At 47.5% G+C, this 19,512-nt stretch overlaps 1 protein-coding gene across 1 annotated transcript; it reads left to right on the forward strand.

The window, feature by feature from the left end:
- Positions 1-1,872: 1,872 nt before the first annotated feature.
- On the forward strand, positions 1,873-18,877 carry SNAPC4 (small nuclear RNA activating complex, polypeptide 4, 190kDa). Its single transcript, XM_010154102.1, has 20 exons — positions 1,873-2,025; positions 3,157-3,282; positions 4,086-4,164; positions 4,889-4,970; positions 5,815-5,919; positions 6,490-6,562; positions 6,874-7,038; positions 7,255-7,402; positions 8,365-8,471; positions 8,735-8,829; positions 10,285-10,379; positions 10,905-10,990; positions 11,663-12,058; positions 13,059-13,148; positions 13,636-13,879; positions 13,979-14,049; positions 14,358-14,456; positions 14,711-14,738; positions 15,389-17,499; positions 18,758-18,877. Exons 1-20 carry the CDS (start codon positions 1,873-1,875, stop codon positions 18,875-18,877), a joined length of 4,473 nt encoding a protein of 1,490 aa, XP_010152404.1.
- The last annotated feature ends 635 nt before the right edge of the window (positions 18,878-19,512 follow it).

The raw sequence follows: 19,512 nt of genomic DNA on the forward strand, positions 1-19,512 counted from the left end.
ACCCGGGGCGAGGTAGTGGGGGAGGGCGAGGGAGCCGCCACGCCTCGTGATGGAGGCCCCTGGGCAGGGCAGGGGCTACGAGCTGCCTCACAGCCCGCCGAGGCCTCTCAGGAGTTAAATCCCAGCCCTTTCCCCGCCGTCTGGGCGGACAACAAATTCTGCTCTCTGAGCTCTCCATTTCGCAGCCTGCCCATGCTCCTGCATTTATTATTTTCAGAGCAGAGAGGGTTGGTAATAGCTCGGGTGTCTGTGTGTGTGGTGGCAGTCACAGTTGCTTCATCCACCCGTGTTTCGATTATGCAGGTCACAGAATCACAGAGCGGTTTGGGCTGGAAGGGACCTTAAAGCCCACCCAGTCCCACCCCCTGCCATGGGCAGGGACACCTTCCACTAGCCCAAGTTGCTCCAAGCCTCATCCAGCCTGGCCTTGGACACTTCCAGGGATGGGGCATCCACAGCTTCTCTGGGCAACCTGTTCCAGTGCTCCCCACCCTCTCAGTCCAGCTAACGTGTGTCAGAATTCTGTAGCCACGCTGAGCGCAAACCAAATGCTGTTGAAGAGTGTGTCAGGTGCTTACAGACCTTACGTGTTCCATTGGATTGGGACATTCCCTTGGATGCATGCTCTGGAGCCTTTATTTTACCACGGTGTGTAGGACCAAAATGCAGGCTGATGGTTACTGTGGTTATCAGGAGCTGCTTTTTTCCTACTTTAGAGTAAAAAAAGTGCATACATGGAATATAACTACGTATTGTACTCGACAATCTTGCCAGTATCCAAAAACTCTTAACAGGCATGTCTGAGATGACGCTTTATTCTGTAAGCTCTAATTAAAGTCTTTGGTTTTGAAGCTTTTTTTAATCTTGCTGCAATTAGCTTTCTTTGTATTTCTGTTTAACAGATGATGATGAGGATGATGATGAAGATTCTCATGCTGAAATGGTACCCATTTTCTCTTTAAGCATCTCTTTCCATCTTTCTGTTGAAGGGAGCAGGAGGCAGGGAAATTTCAGTCTTTTCTGGAGAGATCTAGGCAGCTTGGCTCCGTAGCTCAGCAGGGATTAATGACAGACCCGGAGGTTTAGTTATTGCTGCCCAGGACTTTGTTATTCACGTGTAATAGAGAGACTTCGTCATGTGGAACCAAGTGGCAGGGATCAGAGGGCTCACTGTTGTCGTGCTTGCTGATCTCTGCCACTGCAAACACGGCAGCTTCTGGGGAAGATGACTTCTAAAACATTTTACAGGTCTCTTCACTTTTGGTGTGGTTTTAAAGATCGTATTTTCTCAGATTTCGTGTAATGACGTGTAGCAGAGAAGTATCTTAAGGCCTGTAGAGCACAGCAGAGGTGATGCTCGTTTGCGCAGGCAGATCTGCTGGTGCAGATGGGACCTGGGTGCAGCGCGCTCTCTTGAGTCAGAGCCCTGCTCGGTGTCTGAAGCACGTGGTGATAACGCAGAAGGGAAGAGTTTCTTCGGTAGGAGCACAGATGAGGTGGAAATGTGAAGGGGTGGGTCTGAAGTATGCATTTGGCAGGTAGGAGGATTCCAGTGTAAAGTACTAGTGTTCTGCAGCTGGTGGCACAAGGCCAAGTGTTGACAAGGTTTGGAGTCAGACTTTGGTTCACATTAGGCTAAACTAATGAACGGGGAAAGGGGAGCTGGGCGAGGCTGGTAACTGCCTCTGGGAGAGTTCAAAACAACTGCCAGGGAGAGACGCAGTCGGGTGCCTCCGATTCTTCTGAAAATCAGTTTTGTAAGACAACAGAAGCACAAAGTTACAAAAATAATTATGTTGCACACCTGCTTTTAAAACAAGTATTTCTCTCTCCTCTTCCTCCTGGGCCCAATGTCGTATTGGCTGTAAGGTGATGGAAAGAGATGACAGTAGCGACGATGATACCGAAGGTAGTCTGCCGCAGGATCCCGAAACATGTCTGCAGATGAACCACGTGTACCAGGAAGTTATCCAGGAGAAGATCGAGGAAGTTGAGCTTCTCATTGCACAAAACAAAGAAGAGCAGGTGAGCAGAACAGGAGTAAAATGTTCCTCCCTCTGCTTTCCTGGGTTGTCATTTGCCATCTTCCTCTGCCCATCAAGCCCAGTAAAACGTTCCAGGACATTCCTGATCCACCACAGGTACCAGTGGAATCAGCGGCAGCAGCCGTAGTCCCTTACTGATGTGCTGGTGCGGTAGTCCGTGTGCTCGGCCAGCAACCCAACTTATTCTGGTCATGGAAATTCAAACCAACCTCCCTTGACTGGCCTTTCGAGTGGCTTATTTGACTGATGTTTCCGTGTTTTCTTATCACCAAAAATGCTACCACTAGGGTATTCTATATCTTACATTTTAGCTTCTTGTAGCAAGGTAGTATTTTTTTAAAATCATCTGCAGTGTCCTGTACAAACTTAAGTTTTTGACTTCACTCTGGTTTTCACTCTGTTCTGTTTTGACCATACTTTGTTAGATTTGACCCTTCTGTTTTGAGGAGAATTAGTTCTTTTGACTTTATTTTGGTTTTCACAAGGTCATTTTGGACAAGGCTCTAATTTTAATGGTGTTTTAGATGTTAAGCTGCGCTGATGATACTCTGTCTCTCGCTGTGGTAACCTGTTTTGATGATACCCTGGTTTTTGGTGCGTTTTCCCAACACACATTGCTGAGGAAGGTTTGATAACAGGAGGTGGGCCCTTAGCTTGTCAAAAGCAGGAGGGCACATGCTCGTTAGTACCTCAGCAGCGTCTTCTTAAACTGAGAAGTGTTTGTATAGATTAGTGGATGTTCAAAGAATTTTGTCCTTTTTGTGAACTTTGCTTGTTATAATACTAAACATCACGCCTGTAGGTCAAGAAGCCCCCTGCCCAGGTGAAGACCCTTCCCTGAGCATGCGCAATAGTGGAAGCAATGTGTCGGCAATATTGTAATTGTGTAACCAATCATTGTAAACGGGGTGGACTGGAAAATGACTAATCCTGAAAGTTTTGGTTGTAAATATAGCACGAAGAACTCTGTTCATTGTGCGTGCTGGGGGGAGATAGCCCCCTGCACCCCTCACTGCAGTAAACCAATGCCAGATTGCTAAGCTGTCGTTTGGTTTAGAGAGTTGTCTTAGTTACTGTTCAGTAACGATGCTGTTTCATTCTTGTCTTGCAGAAGGAAATCACGTGTGAGCTTGGTGGTGCAAAAATAGCAAAGGCCGGAGATGGTAGGAATCTACCAGCAAATATATTTTTGGGGCATTTTATGAAGCCATACTTTAAGGATAAAACGACAGGAATTGTAAGTAACTATGATGACGTTACAGACGATAGGTCTGGCAGCGACAAAGTGCAGCCGGGTTAGGGTGCAGCTGTAACTGCGAATGCCGCTCCTCCTCCGAAACCTTTTCCTTCTCACTTGTTGCTTACTTCCCTCTTCGGGAAATGTTTGTTCGACCCACCTCTGGCTCTGACATCGGAAAGCCAGTTCTGAGGGGCGGCATTCCAGCTGTGGGGCACTTGGGCATTCTTGTTCGCAACTGAACTTGGGTTGTTGGTCTTCGTCTCCACAATCCGACTCCTCGCTGTTCTTTAAGGTCCTGGTCGAAATGGGATTGTGTTTGAAACCTGAGTTGGCTGAGGCAAGCGTGGCTGCTTTCTTCCTGTGTTATTAAAGGGTCGCTAGCGAAAGGAGGTCTTGACTTTTTGTGGTAGCTGTCAGCTGTCACTGTGCATGTGTTAATGGAATGTTTAAGCAATGACTAGTAATTTTTCTGTTAATTGCTACCCAAGTTGGTGGTGCATCATAGGTAGGCACAAACATGCGTAACGTGTCCCCTCGTTCAAAATGCTGCTTTGGCCAACCGTCAGCTGGCTCTGCGCTGAGAACCTGCTGAGTAACCGCAGACCTGCTTGGAGAATCTGTTTGTGTTTCTTGTCTTACGTATTCTGATGTACCCATGAGCTCATGCTAACTGGGCAGTTTGCACAAGATTGAGTTACCAGTCTTTTTGTAGCGGTGGATGCTAAAGTTGTAAGAAGAAAGGAAAATATTTCTGTGAATTTGAATGTTCCAATGTATTTAACCCATTTAATCTTCATTAGGGCCCTCCTTCCAATGAAGATGCCAAGGAAAAGGCTGCTCAGGGCATCAAATCCTTTGAACAACTGCTTTCAACCAAGTGTAAGTAACTCTGTGTGCTGTTACGTGTTCCATAAGAGCTATAATAAAGGTAGATACTCATATTGCTGGTTTCCCTCATACCGTTTGTAGTTAAACATCAACCCTTGTGGTATTTCATAGGATCACAGGATCACAGACTGGTTTGGGATGGAAGGGACCTTAAAGCCCCCCCAGTCCTACCCCCTGCCATGGGCAGGGACACCTTCCACCAGACCAGCTTGCTCCAAGCCTCATCCATACTTGACTCCATAAAAAAAAGGAGTTAAAAGTAAATGGGATGCTCTGTAAATTGTTTCATTGAGCGATTAACTACTCACTTCTTTCACTTGGATTTGTTTTGATGCTTCATGTAACTCCTGTGAGCACTCCAGAACCAAATGGGGTTGTGCAGGGGCGGTGCTCGGATGAGGGAGGCTGAAGGGACACGTGCAGCTCTAGGTGGTCACGTCCAGCTGGACCAATACCTCTATCGAGGTCTCTTTGGAGCTGAGCGTGAGGCTGCCACTTGCCCCGCCAGACATGAGTGCGGTCCTTGCCGTGGGGAACAGTCAGTTTACCCAGCCTCCAGTAGCTGCTTTGCCCAACGAAACTGCGTAGCTAACGGTGAGCTGTCATTGCAGACCTAGGGGTACTTTAGGAGGGGTGTTGGGGCAGTGGGGCTGTCTCTTTCTTGGCGGTGGTTTCGCACTGATGTCTGGGGGCTCAATTACCGTGTTTTGCTCAGGGAAAAGCAGGGAGAAGACATTGTTGCAGAAATCGGTAGTAAGCGACCGCTTGCAGCGCCTGCTTCAGCCAAAGCTACTGAAGTAAGTATTGTGCAAGAATCTGCTTTCTCCTGGTGAGGACATTGTACCTGAAGGAGGGAGAGGATTCCACATTCCTTCAGCGTTTCTTGTGTTGACTGTGTGCAGTTTGGGAAGGTTACAAAACACAGCTGGTACTTTGGCTGTCACCGTTGGGCCTGGGAGAGCTGCTTTGAACTGCAGCGTGGTCCTCAAACTCCCCTGTCCTGTGGACACCAGTGCAGAGGATGACACTGTTGTGGGTAGCAGCTTCTTCTGTTCTTCGCTGACATCTGTGTTGTCTGCATGTGCGTGTGGCACTGAAGGGTCCGGGACAGCCATGTTCTGACCACGAGCAAGAGGTTACAGCGACCGGGTCGGGTTGTAAACTCTTGGTGGTTGTACTGTGGGTGTCTGGCAGGGGGAGAGGTTTTGTGTGGGAGGTGTTGTGGCATTTTCCGCCGTCTGTTTCTGCCCATTGATACGGTGGTACAACTTAAAATCGTCTATAGGGCTTGAGGCTGGGACTGGGATACGCGTGGACTCATAACGGTGTGTCCAGCGAGACATTTCTGAGCCTGGAGCTAGTGGGGTCTTTGGTTGCTGCTGTTGCACTAACCTTTGGTTCTCTCTGTAACTACCAAAATGATTAATCTGGGGCCTGTTTCGGGTCAGCAATTTGCATTGAATGAGCAAAAATAGGACAGGGAGTGTGCTGTGTGGGAAAACCTAGAGCAACAACAGCTTTGTGTGCTGTGGAAATAAACTTGAAGGAAAGGAATATACTGCTGGGGAGACCCCCTGCCACACCTCTGATGCCTCATTCCCACCTGGTCGTACTGAGCGGTGATAAACATGTCTTTGACAGGATGAGTTACTGGAATCAGAAACTGGAAAAAGTCAAGACTGAAATGGAGAAACAGATCCTGGAAAAGCAAATTAAAGAGTTGGAGCAAGAAATAGAGGCAATCAAGTGAGAAGTCTTCTTTTTACGTTCTTGGTGAAAATGAAAGTCTGTTGGCGTTTGTCTCTTAAAGTTCCCTCCCTCCTTAAGCGCTTTGAGATACGACATTTTGAGAAAACTTTATTTGTGTTGCTTTGCAAGAAATTAAGTGCTGTTCAGACTCTGCAGAGCTTTTCTCTCCACAGTTCTTGACTAAGAACTGTGTTTTGGGTCTCTACACAAAGGTAGCAGGTGCTCCTTTAAACAGTTCTTGATTTAGCAACAGGGAAGCGGAGAGCTCAGTAGTTCTGAGCTTTGGCTCATTAAGGCGCCCGGAGCGATGTGTTTTGATACAGCATTAGTAGTTTCTCCTGTTAAACCAACATCATCTCGTAGGGGTGTTTTTCAAGGAGAAACATTGCTTTGGGCAAAGTTACTGTGTTAAAGAGCCTGGTGCTTGGAAGCAGTAAGTGTTTAGTTCTTGTGGAAATCAGTATCCAGGTGGGAGGAATAAAATGAAGGAAGATCAGGAAGACAAAGTGACTCTGTAATTAGCTATTTCATGTGGTTCTTTCTTTCTCTTTGTACCTTCTGCTTTAGCCAACTCCCAGAAAGTGAGTTGTTAGGAAACAGGTTCGATGAGCATGACTGGGAGAAGATCTCAAACATCCACGTAAGTTGGGAGATCGGCTGGTTTATTACTTCGGAGATCCGTGTCCCTTCTCTTGAGTTACCTGACCTGGTCTGGTTTGCATCCACTGTTCCCATCATGCATTTCTAGAAGTTGATTGTTATACGATCACAACTTGGCAAGCACAGAAGCGCTTAAAATTTGGCGTTATTGGTTAAATTCGATGGTTTAATTCTAGAAAACAGGAAGACATTCCTGGAATGCAAAATGTATTGCTCGTATCGGTGTTCCTGTCTGTCCAGGTGTTTCAGTCCCAGCTACAAGACAAAACAGATTTTTGATGTTTCTTCTAGTTTGATGGGCAACGTAGTTCAGAAGAACTGAGGAAGTTTTGGCAAAATTGGGAGCATCCAAGCATCAACAAAAAGGAATGGACTGAAGAGGAAATAGAGAGGCTGAAGAAGATAGCTGCTAAACACGGTTATCTGGACTGGCAGACTATAGCCCAGGAGCTGGGGGTAAGGTCTTCTGAGCTCAGAAACAAGAGGTGAAATGTCAGTTAGTTCTGACTTAACTGTGCTTTATGTCAATTTTTAGAATATCCCATTGATTGATTGTTAACTGATGGTTTTCTGGGAAGTACCAAAAAATTTGGAACTTTAGCCTTGCCCCCTTGCTTTTTACCCTCCCAAATATCCACTTACCTGAGTAGCTCTGTTTTTTATTGTATTAAGACAAACAGGACGCCTTTCCAGTGCTTGCAGAAGTATCAAGTCTATAACAAAGATTTGAAAAGGAAAGAATGGACCAAAGGTGAAGATCAGATGCTTTTAGAGCTTGTTCAAGAGATGAGAGTAGGAAATCATATTCCATACAAGAAAAGTAAGTGACCTACAAGTGAAAATGTCTTCCGTTCACCCATGTTTGGGTTTTTTTTCGTTCTCCAAGGTTATGTCTGTTAATGTTTCTGCCTGCTAGAGCACCCAGCCTGCTCTGACGGAAGGAATCAATGTTGGTTTATGTCCTGTTGATGTTTCCATCTCCAGGGTAGTTGCGGCTCTGTTTTCACTTTTGTAGCCTGTGATCTAGACAGGGCACAACAGTGCTGTGGCTCATCTGAAACCCCAGAAGTACCTGTTACAAAGAAACCCCTTGTTGGTGAGCTGAACGAAAGAGACTGGTTGAGTTTTCCCTCTCTTTTTCCTTGCTGGGATCAGTAGTATATGCCTTTTCTGTACCTCCCTGCAAGTTTCATTATAATAACGGTATCTCTTGGAACCTTAATCTGTCTCTGAAGTTTGGCTGGAACTGGCTGAGAGTCCCTAACAAGTGCCGATGGTTGTGCGTGCTGTTTCTTGTAGTAAAATCATCAGGGTTGGTTCTTCCCTAAAAAGCCAGTATGCATTCACGGCCAGCTCCTGTGGCAGTTTTCGGTGCTGTGGCCTGAAGCCTTTTCTAGGGTTATTTCTGCTCCTCTGAAGCGTAGGAGGCAGGAGAAGAGCAACCAAGTATCTGGGGTTAAATCTGTACCTGGGAGCATAACACCTGGTGTGTTGAACCTGTCGGATACCTATTGGAGCTGAAACCCTTCCTACTTCTCTGTTGATGCAAGAGGGATGGTTGGGGCATCATGTATCTTGTATGGATAATGGACTGTTGTAAATAGTAACGCTTTGCGTACGCCCTGCTCTTGCAGTTCTGGTTGTGTACCATTCTTTGAAGTACTGAAACTGAGATTTAAATGCCGCGTATGGCGATCCGCTGAAAATACCACGGTTACAACGTCCGTAAAGGAAGAAACGCTGTTTGCAACAGCCTTTAAAATACACCTTTGCGTTTTCTAGTTGCGTATTACATGGAAGGAAGGGATTCTGCTCAGCTGATTTACCGATGGACAAAGAGCGTGGACCCCAGTTTGAAGAAAGGACCCTGGACACCAGAGGAAGATGCTGTAAGCTCCTTTCTCTGATGCCTAGAATGCAGGGGTTAGACTGTCGGGGTGTCGCGTGGCTGTTACCTCTGAGCTTTAGTAGTAGCACAGAGGAACGTAAAATGGACCACGGTGGGCTGCTTACAAGTCAGGAGGGCTTGGAAACTCCTGAACACTTGTGTTCAGAGATGTGCAACACGGTGCAAACAGACACAACTGCTTCCGTCTCAGGCCGGTCAGGATTATTACTGCTGAGCATTTCAACTCTGCTTTGGTTAATGTAGATGCTGTTGGCGGCCGTTAAGAAGTACGGAGAGCGCGACTGGTATAAAATCCGGACGGAAGTGCCGGGGAGGAGCGATGCTCAGTGCAGAGATCGGTACGTACGCTTAGCGTAGAGACTGTGCTTTCAGGTTTACTATTCAGAACGATGCTGCAGCTTATTTTACAAGTATGTTTGATTTGCTTATGCCAGTGTCACTTTAAAGGCTGTTTTGTAAAAAGTGGTTGAGGTTTAGGTATAATCTCTAACGTTGTCTCCGCATAACCCTGTGTTTGTAGTTACGCAGGAGTCAAAAAGCTGAAATGGAGTTTACCAGAGAGAACAGTGCATTGTTGCCTCTGGCCTGCCACTCCCTCAGGGCAGTAGCCTGGGGCTTAGCAGAAACTGGGAAGGATGGTGTTCAAAGTAATGCAAAGGGTCATTAAACTGGAGTGAGTGAATGTGGGGAGGGGAGGCTGTCACCCGGGTGTTGCCTGCGTAGCTGTGAGAGTGAGCCAGTCAGTGACTTCATGTAACTGAACGCTGATAATGAGGTGCTGAGCAATTTTCAGCCTTAGGCCTGTGCTGGTTTTGGTTGGGACAGAGCTAATTTTCTGCACACTGGCTGGTGTGAGGCTGTGTTTTTGGATTTGCTCTGAGAATAGTGCCAATAAGGTGTTCTTTTAGCTCCTGCTGAGGAGTGCTTGTACCAAATTGAAGGGCTTTCTCAGCTTCTGATACTGCCCCTGTGTTCCCAGCTTTCTCGCTACGGGCAGCGTGGGGGGACACACAGCTCAGACAGCCGCCCCTAAATGACCGAAGGGGGATTTTGTTCCATAGCATGGCCGGCTCAGTACTTAAGGGAGTGGGCCAAGGGGCCATAGCTCCTTTGCTGATTCCTTTGCTGCCTTACTTGTTTGTTAGCTTACTAGCTTGCTCGTTCGTTAATGAGTTGGTGGGTCAGTTGGCTTTCCCAGTTGTGCTGTTGCTTGTGGGGCTCACTCAGGCTCCGGCTCTCGGGCTCTCTGGCTCTGACTGTCACTACTCAGGACCTGGCTGTTCATTGGTCGGCGAGTGGTGAGCAATTGTATAATTTGTTTTATTTTCTATTATTTTAATGATTTGTTATTAGTAGTACTGTTAATATTATTAGCATCACTATAATATTCATTTATATTCAATTATTAAATAGTTTTTATCTCAATTCATGAGCTTCCTTATCTTTTCGTCCAATTCTCCCCCACTGGAGGAGGGAGGAGGTGAGCGAGCGGCTCCGTGGTACTTCATTGCTAGCTGAGCTTAAACCAGGACAAGACCCAACTTCAGGAGGCTCAGTAGAGTATGGCCTGATGTCAGCGACCCGTTTCATAGCTGCTTGTTTTAATTCTTCATCACGTGGCCTGATATTTTTGAGAACAGGCTGTGGCTGTGCTGTATTATGGGAGTAGGGATGTGTCCCCTTAGCAAAAGGAAAGATCTGATAAGGAATGTTGGTTTTGTTGAGCCTCAGAGTGTGGATTCATGGTTGGAATTGTGAAAGCAGGATTGAGTGTTCCTTTAATGTTTTTGAAGGTACTTAAAAGCATTGCACTGTGATGTAAAGAAAGGCAAGTGGAGTTCAGAGGAAGAGGAGCAGCTAATCGAGCTGGTTCAGAAGCATGGCCTGGGTAAGTGTTTCTGTGTCTTTAGAAGACTGGAGAAGTAAGGAATCCATCATTTCTGTTTTCTCCTCTTTCATTTGAAGCCCTGCAGCTGATAGTAGCAGGTTCTGCTCCATTCTGAGGATTGCAACCTTCCTTATTGTGCAGTCTGTTCCTGAAAATTCAGTTACTGAGGGGCTATGTAATGCCGAGTTCCACAGCAGTGTTCGCAGGGTGTCAGAGCAGCGAGTTCCCTCCAAACAGCCTGTGGAAAAGGTTTTTTTCTGTCTCACTGCTGCAAGGAAGCATGTCGTTCTGCTGGGGTTTTCACCACTGCTTCCTTTGTTGGGAGTTTCTCACTCAGCTGAGTGTGTAGTGGTGCAGAGCCTGATCACGGAACACAAATGAATATTGAGCTTTTGGGACTCATTCACGTAGTAACTCCCTCTTACACAAGGAAACGTGTAATACGTGTGTAGTGTTCTGCACTCCAAAGGCCTGTTGCTCCGTTTGTTGCATTAATAGGTGTGTTCTACTCTGCCTCCGTTTTAGGCCACTGGAGCAAAATAGCTTCCGAATTGCCGCATCGGACTGGCTCCCAGTGTCTGAGCAAGTGGAAACTCATGATTGGGTCTAAGGTATTGTACAAAATCCTGCTATGCCACTCTTTAATTACGGTTCTCTAAACCGAAAGAGAATTCCTGTGAAATCAGTACAAAAACAACATTAATTTCACACAATCAAGTTTTTGTGATGGGTGTTCATGATCTAATTTTTGCTGTGTTAAAGCAGCTTTTGTTCCGAAGGTCTGAAATTGTATTATCCAGAATTTCCTTACTGCCTTGAGGTGCCTGTAAGGATGGGATATACCTAGGTTTTCACGTATGTACCTCATGAATTGCCTGTTTTGGTACCGGGCTCTCCAGAGCAATTTGGGCTGCCTAAGACCCCGTTAAAGACAGCCTTGTTTCCATTGGCAGAGCACCTGCCCTAGGGAGGGGTTCACAGAAACCCAAATGTGTGGAGATGGGTCTTTGTACTTCCATGTGCACCAGTTCTTAACACAAACTTGTCTCTCTCTGTAGCATTTTCTTTGCATACAAGAATCTAAACCAAGAAAAATCTGTGGCCAAAGGCAGTTGTCAGTTGTCCTGGATTTAGTTAATCTTAGCAGAAATAAAGCATTTGGAAGTCACACCTTACTGCTAGGATGCTGCCTCATGAAACGCTTTGACTTATCAATTTGAGAGATTTGCAGGTCGAGGGTGAACACTGGCTAAAACTTGTCTGTGCTTTTATTGGCTGAGAAGAAAAGATCTAGGCCCACAAAACGCCGACACGTGGAAGAGAGTTGCAGCTCTTCAGAGAGTAGCAGTGAAGAAGACATAGAACTGGACTTAGCAGACAGTTCAGAGGAGGAGACGACAAGCAAGGAGGAGTGTGCGATTCCCAGCATTGATCTGTGGGTCCCAACATGGATGGATACTCCGGAGTCAAACACGGGAAGATACCAAACTCCATCCCTTTTCTCGCCTGAGACTGCTCACGCCAAGACCAGTAGCAGTGAAGTTCCAAGTGCGGCGTGTGACGGAGAAAAGGACAGAGTTGCCGTGAAATCCTCGGAGCTGACCACCCTCCTGAGGGGCATTGCACGTCCGTACTCGACAGACGTCATCGTGAAGAATCCAGTAGAAGTCATGAACAAGGTGAATCCTGGGATTCTCGCCCTGTTGTTGATGGGGTTGGAGTTTAGATCAGAAACAACTGGGAAGTGCCATTGCTGCAGCAAAGGGGGCTGGTGATGCGTAGATGGCAAAATCCTTTTTGCGCCTCTGGCTGCTTTGTGGCTCTGCCCTTGGGGGGGTCTTGGAAACTGAGCTGTGGGATTAAACAGAAGTTTCCAGCACTGCCTCCCCATGCATTACCTAGAAAATAGCTGTGTTTTCCTACACAGAGACAAAATCCTCATAAAGCAGAGCTGTCCAGTGAACTGCGGCGCGTCTCTGCCCTGGCGACTACCACGTGTAGGCTTAGGGGGTGGAAGGAGGAATTTACCGGTACGTCTGTGCCTCATCTGCGTTGGGCTGTCGTGCCTAACTGGGCACTGAAACAGTACCAACCCTCCTGGCACGTTTCTGCAGAAAGATACTCCATAGCTGAATATTAAATGCCAAAATGGCGATTTTAAGTTCATGTAAGAAAAATGTGCTGGCTTTTGCCCTAAGAATTGCATGTGTGCCTTAGGCTGAGGGGCCGACAGCAGACGACAAGTTTGTTGTTACAGAAGTGGGGGGTTCTGGGGGTTATGGTATGCAAGGGTTGCAAGTGCTTTAATTTTGATTATGGATCCAGCGTTTTTTTACTGGTGGAAGTTCAGAGGAGCGTCAGTGGCTTTTCCAAACCTCTTCCTGTTCCTTCCCTTCTACTGTTAAGCCAAAAAATGCAAAAAGAATCATCCAACAGATTTTGACCCTCAGTGTGGGTTTTTGTAGGTATTTCACACAAAGGCTTTTAGGAAGTAGGGATTTGGTATTGTGATAATGCACACGGACTAAAAGGTCTGTGCTTCAGGGCTGATTTCATTTAGTAAGATACTCACGACAGCGGGAATTTTGCAAACTTCTGTACCTCTGTGTGCAGTCAGCGCAAGTAATTTTCCGGGAGATGCCTTCCCTCTTACCTTACCCTGTGTGCTTTCGTACTAAGGCTTCCCAGTGTGGAAAGGAGGTGCTGCAGGTTACCCTGGAGAACGTGAGAAGAGCGTTAAGACGTAACACGTGCTTTCAGAGGAAACTCGTAAGTGCTGCTTCCGTCTTGCCTGCTCTTGTGATGTGAGCGCTGCCAGGCTGTATTTAGTGGGAATTAAATTGAAAGGGTTTAAGTTGAAAGTGGGGAGGTTTAGATTAGATATCGGGAACAAATTCTTCCCACAGAGGGTGGGGAGGCACTGGGGCAGGCTGCCCAGAGAAGCTGTGGATGCCCCATCCCTGGGAGTGTCCAAGGCCAGGCTGGATCAGGCTTGGAGCAACCTGGTCTAGTGCAAGGTGTCCCTGCCCATGGCAGGGGGGTTGGAACTAGATGATCTTTAAGGTCCCTTCCAACCCAAACCAGTCTATGATTCTATAAATGTTTTTTCATAGAATCACCCAATCTTGCACTGTAGTCCCAAGAGGAAAAAGCTCAATATTGTTTTTATAACTGCCCCGTGAATAGTTTGTCCTGGGACTAATTATGGTAGAACCTTCCTAATTGGAACTCTACTTACGTATTTGTTCACATACAGCAATCAAAGATGCTCAAACCGTCTGCCGCTGCTTTATCAAAAATATCTGGAGGTTGTACTTCTGTTGGCCAGAAGCACCAGGGGCTGCAGAACATCACGGAGAAGACTTACCGTCAAGAGAGAGAGCGTTTGAGAAGAATGAACCTTGACAGAAAGCTGCTGATGGCAGTGACACCTTGGGTGGGCAACGTACTACTGCCTTGCACCTTGCAGACGGGGAGGATGGCTTTCCATCACACAAAAGGTAGTGGTGACCCACCAGGGGTAGGACTCGCCCACTTTTTGTCCCTGACATCTTGTAGGTGAATGCCCAGCTGATGCTGATGTTGGACTTCTTTTCTAGCTGATGCTATTCAAGAGAAGATAAAGTCGGTCAGGCTTGCGAGCACCCCTCTGTTCACGCTCTTCATTCAGGTAGGTGCTACTCCCTTGGTAGCTCTGTGTGGTAATCTTTATGTCTGTGTTTGATGCTTAAATAAATGGTTTATCTTTATTCCTTAAACTAATTAATCTAGTTCCTGGGTTAATCTGGCCTCATGGTTTGCATGTGACGTTTCTTAAATCCTTCATCCAAAATCTTAGTGTCAGGGCTTTTTTCTGTAGGTGTAAAAATGTCCCCAGAACCTGGCACATGAAGCCTCTCTCCTCCAGCTGATATTGTCAGTGGCTCTACCAGAACGCTTTTCTTCTAATCAAATTTTAATGAAATTCTCACCTCTCAGCTCTTTCAGATTGATACCAACGGCTGCATGAAGATTATTCGAGAGAGAAGGCTAAGGCAGTTGGAGCTTCTTAGGGCTAACGCAAGAAGGCCTCAGCAGGTACAGCACGTGGTCTGCTTCTGAGCTTTTCCCACTGAAGTCTTGACTCAAGTAGAGATTTTTTCATCGTGTGGCCAGTGGTGCTGTTTGTGTGCATGCGTTACCGGTTTGTTTTGGTTCAGAAGCGTAATAACGTGCTGGCTGCGTAGCCACTGCTATGGGATGTTAGCAGATGTGGGTTTGAGTCACATCTGTGCTGTTTTAATCCTCTTTAGCTATCTCAGAAGTATAATTTAATATAATTTTTTTGGCAGGCTTCCCAAAATGCGGAGACTTCTTCAGGTACCTACCAGAACATTTATTTTTATGATGTGCAAGAACTTTCAGTTAATTCATCATCATTATATAAATGACCAATTTAACTGAAGGAGAACTTCTGGAACAAAACTACATTGTCTTGCTCATTTTTGCTAGCTCTTGGATCTTTCAGTTATTGGCTAAATATGTTACCCTTTGGTAAGAACTGGAAAAGACACTGAAGGGCTGGGGGACCAGTGGCACTGGGCCGCCGTTCTGGAGACTCGCCGTTACATGTTTCTCCAGCAAGGTGCTGGCTGTCGTGAACGCGCTGGCACCGACCGAAGCCCCGGTTCGTCGTTGTCAGCCTGGCTGGCGCGAGGTGCCGGTGTAGTGCTGACCAGTGCAGCTCCTTGTGCGCGGTGTTAAGGCGCGTTCCTGGCCCATCTGTGGTTTCTGGGAAAATTACATCGTTACGGAGCGCGTGGTGAGCTTGCTGCATCAGTTATCGGACGGATGTCAGGACGGGGCTTGATTAAATCCAGACTATAGTATCGTAGGAACTCACAGACGGGAATTTCGCTAATTCCTGTGCAGAGTACTTGATGGTTAATAGCTTTTAATGATGGTTAATGGCTTCTGAAAAGACTGTTCAATCTTTTTAATTGTTTTAATTTATTCCCCCTCCTCTACAGGCAATTCATCACAACCTTGTACTCCGAGGAACTCCCGCAGGGGTGTCCCAGGGAATGCTGTCAGGAGACCTTTTGCCTTAAAAGCAAGGGAGACGTCCACTGCTGCCCCTGAGAGCAGCGCTGCTGCCACGCAGGCAGCTCCTCCAGCCCAAGTGCAAAGGCAGAAGCCCAAAACTGTCTCAGAATTACTGAGAGAGAAGCGGCTAAGAGAATCCCGGGCTAAGAAAGCAATGCAGAGGACAGTTTTTGTTACCCCGCAAGTGCTGGTGTCTGGGCCACTGATAATCCAGCACCCACCACAGCAGATCATTCCTTCTGCCCAGGCGGGGAGCAAACCTGCAGCAGTTGGTTGCACTAACAGCCAAGTGCAGTGTGCACCAGCTCCACTGCCAGCGCTTCCTGCTGTTGCAGGTTCTACTTCCACCAGTGTTGTGCTTGAAAACCATTCCTCATCAGTGCCAGCAACCAGGGAAAGCCCTGCTTCCTTACAAGGGACGGAACTGCAATCCAATAAGGAACTAAAAGAGCAAGCTTTGGAAAGCAGCCCTGAAGGAGGGTTTTTTCCAGGCATGAATCCAGCTGCAGCTGAGAAGGCCCCAAATCAGGGAGGGTGCAACAGTCAGGTCCTAGCTGGTAGCTCAGCTTCAGTAGTGCTGCAAAACCAAGCTTTTGTGCCACATCAAATTACAGTGGTGCCTGTGGGCATTGAGTCTGGCACCCACAACTTGCCTCTTTCCACACCACTTACCTGTGAGCTGAACAGTAGTGGGCCCCAACAGAGGCCGGTTAATCTATTGCCTGCTCTTGTCACGCCCCAAACTGGTTCTCATTTGATTCCCAACAGTCTTCTGCCTTTCACGTGGGTTGTAACGCCACAGGCTTTGCTCCCCACCGCTGTCCAAACCGTGGTGGGTGTTCCCCAAGGACTGCCAGCTGCTGCTGTGAGAAGTCAACCTCCAACAACCGTGACTTCCAATGGCAACGTCTCGAGCTTGGGAGTGCCTCCTGCACCAGCTGGAGCAAACACGCCTCACCCTAGCAGCGCAGAGACAAAAGCACCAAGTGCCCAGTTAGCAGAAGGAGCACCTTTGGGAAAGATGGCTAAGCAGTCCACAGTTCTCTTGCCTGTGCCCTCATCGAGTGCTGGTTGCAGCACAGCCAGCGTTTCCTCTGCAACGCCAGCCTGTTCAGATGGCTTCTCCATGGCTTCTGCCTCCTCTGCAGCTCAGACCGCTCCCCCAGCTGATAGACCAGCCCTGCACGCTGTGCTGCTGCCCCAAACACAGCTACCTACAGGCACTCGAGGAGCTGATTCCCAACCTGTGTCGTGCCCCGGTAGCTTGGGAAAGAGCCACGACTCCATTACAACAAACGGATCATCTTCCAATCCAAGCAGCATCACGAAAGGGATTGTGCTGCAGCCAGGAGATCCAGTTCCCCATAACAATGTTCCAAGGAACTCCAATTGCTTCACTGCACAAGCATGGAAAAACAGACCTATTGCCTCCAAGCCACCGGCTGTGCAGCCTGCTGACGCTCCACCCCAGCCGACCACTTCCAGTGCGGAAAAGAATCTGCCGGACTTCAGCCTCATCTCCCTTGAAGATGAGGAGCTGGTGAGGGAGTGGCTGAGTGGGAAACAAGGGGTCCAGGTGCCATCACTGCAGACCAGGTTGCCTTATTTGCCACCTTTTCTGTGCAACTTGAAAACCCTCTCAAAGCTACTCCTGCAGAAAGCAGCTCTAGAAGAGCAAGCAGCGCGTCTTCTGCCTTCCGGTGCCAGCGAGGAGGAGGGCACCAGGGTGGATTTGAACGCTATCAGAGAACTGGTGGAGCAGAAACTGGGCGATAACCCTGCTTACCTCCTACTGAAAGCCAGATTCCTAGCAGCCTTTACACTCCCTGCTGTACTGGCAACTCTGCCTCCTCCAAAAGTGACAACAACTCTGTCAGCCAGCAGGAAGCATCATGAAGAGAGTGACGAAGAGGAGTGGCAGAGTGAGAAGGAAGCGTCTGAGGAAGAGAGCTGCGGGAATGAATTAACGGGCGTGTGGTTGGATGGGACAGTTGGTGATGAGCCTGGAGACAAAGATGATGATGTACTTAATCAGGTATAACTGAGATGCCAGGGACTAAAAGAAAGTTACTTCCAGCTAAATATTGTTCTGTAATCCAGGGTGAAAGCCTCATTGTTCTTAAGCGTAGCAGAAGTCTGGTCCTTCTGAATAAGCCTAGCTTTGCAGCTGATAAAAGGAACAGCTCTCGAGCTCAGCCGGGAGCCCTTAGTCCTCAGAAGCTTGCGTTTCCGTAGCACGTTAAACTTGACACGGTAGTTCCCAGAAGTGGTTATCAAAGCTCCCTTCCTTGTACATTTTATAATCTGCTGCACTGATTCTTGTGTTACTAAAACCAGGCCCCTGATTTTCATTGTGTGTGTCCTTTAAACCCCAAGAATGTCAGGGCAATTGTGTATGTTTGCTCCTGTTGCCATTTGAGGCCTTTGCCCTGAATTGTTTTATATAACTAGAGATTTCTAGACTGTATAAATTAAGCCAAGCTAAATCCATTACTGCCCAGCACTGTTCTACGAACATGCCAGGAAGTTGAGTACCTCAAACTTGCATTTCAATTAATTGTGGCTCCAAAATAAACAAACAAAACACTAATGAGGTGAATAAACAAGGTTGATGGCTGCTTCTACAGAAAGATGGCAAGGCTGCCTAAAAATCAGAGCTTTCCCATAGTAAAAGCCAACAACCTTTCTCTTCGGGCTTGGACTTTTGGGTCTGGGCCAAGTTCAGTTTGAACTGTGAGCAGTTGGGCCAAAAGTCACCAGCAGATCTTCACTGCCTGACAGCTCCACTGCCAACCCCTGTCCTGTGCCATCTTCTACCAGGCTTCCTCCCACTCCTTTTAGTAATGCTACAAGCAGGTTGTTTTCCTTGTGCTTTCCAGTGCAAAGTTCTTGGTCGGGGTATGTTTCACGAGAAATCAGGAGTTTGAGTTGACCTGTGCTGCCTGGGGCACTGTCAGGCTCCAGCAGTGAAGGCTGAAGCATGGCTTGTGGCAGGCGTGCGACCTGTGTAAGAACGGTTGTGCCCAGACAAACTACAGCCGGAGTTGCTCTGGTCTGGGAGCAGTAGCAGGAAGAAATGCCAGTGTTAGCTGAGGGTTTCGTTCTGAAGACTTTGGGATGTTTTGTGCTTGCTGCGACATCAGTAATAGGATGTTGTTGTCCCGCTGCTTAAATTTGAAGGTAAATGGAAGATTGTTTTGGAAATCCTGCTGAGCTCTCTAAAATAAGATGCTGCTGAAGGGCTTCCTTTGCAATTTTGCTGGCTCTCATGGTCCCTTCTGTTTATGTTGCAGGGCATGGAAGCTGAAGAGAATGCTGCACGGTCTGTCTTGGACTCCTCCACTGATACAGCTGATGCCAGCGCTCATCAAGTCAGGAGAAGTGCCCGCTTCAGGAAAAGGAGGAGGATGTGAGAAGGAAAAGTGTTAGTAGCTACTCAGTGAACCTTGTATTTCTTGCCTGAGAAGGGTGCCTGAAGTGCCTTTGTCTGTGGCACAGCTGAGACAATGAATCATGACCCTAGCAAGGACTGAAATTATCTCGACTTTTGTTCCCTTAGGACACAGAGTTCTACAGTTACCTATTAATTATAGACTAAGCCTAATACTCTGACTTTCAGGAGGAGGGAAAGTTGATGTCTGTGCAATAAAATTATATACAAAAGTCACGAAGTTCAAACCTTTGGCAGCCTTTTAGCCTGTACCACTGGTGCTGGTGTTACACGTGGTCAGTAGCGCTCTGCGGGCTTGGCTGCTGAAATGAGACTGGTAGAGGGTCAATGGTGGGACAGGAAATCCTGGGCAGCTGCTGCTGCAAGGTTTGTCTGCGAATGCTGAACACTTGCAGCAGAAGCCGATACTTCGGCCCTTGCTGCAGGTCCCAGCGAGGTGGTGAGAGGGTGTCCTTGCTCGTGGCAAGCCGGTAGATCCTGGGCAGCAGCTCTCTGTAGTTTGCCCTCTGTGGCCTGGCTCGTAGGGAAGTGAGGGATAGCATTACAAACTGGTGGGAAGCTGGGGCTGAAGACCAGTGGGTGCTTTGTTGGAGTTTG

This window comes from Eurypyga helias, unplaced genomic scaffold (genome assembly GCF_000690775.1).
Source record: "Eurypyga helias isolate BGI_N326 unplaced genomic scaffold, ASM69077v1 scaffold26106, whole genome shotgun sequence".
NCBI classification, from domain to species: domain Eukaryota; kingdom Metazoa; phylum Chordata; class Aves; order Eurypygiformes; family Eurypygidae; genus Eurypyga; species Eurypyga helias.

Bases quoted from the DNA above. Each gene is read 5' to 3' on its own strand.
- SNAPC4 (XM_010154102.1), top strand. From the start codon at position 1,873: ATGGAAAGAGATGACAGTAGCGACGATGATACCGAAGGTAGTCTGCCG. The intron at 13,880-13,978 runs GTAGTGGTGACC...CTTCTTTTCTAG, and splicing joins GGCTTTCCATCACACAAAAG to CTGATGCTATTCAAGAGAAG. The intron at 14,457-14,710 runs GTACAGCACGTG...TTTTTTTGGCAG, and splicing joins ACGCAAGAAGGCCTCAGCAG to GCTTCCCAAAATGCGGAGAC.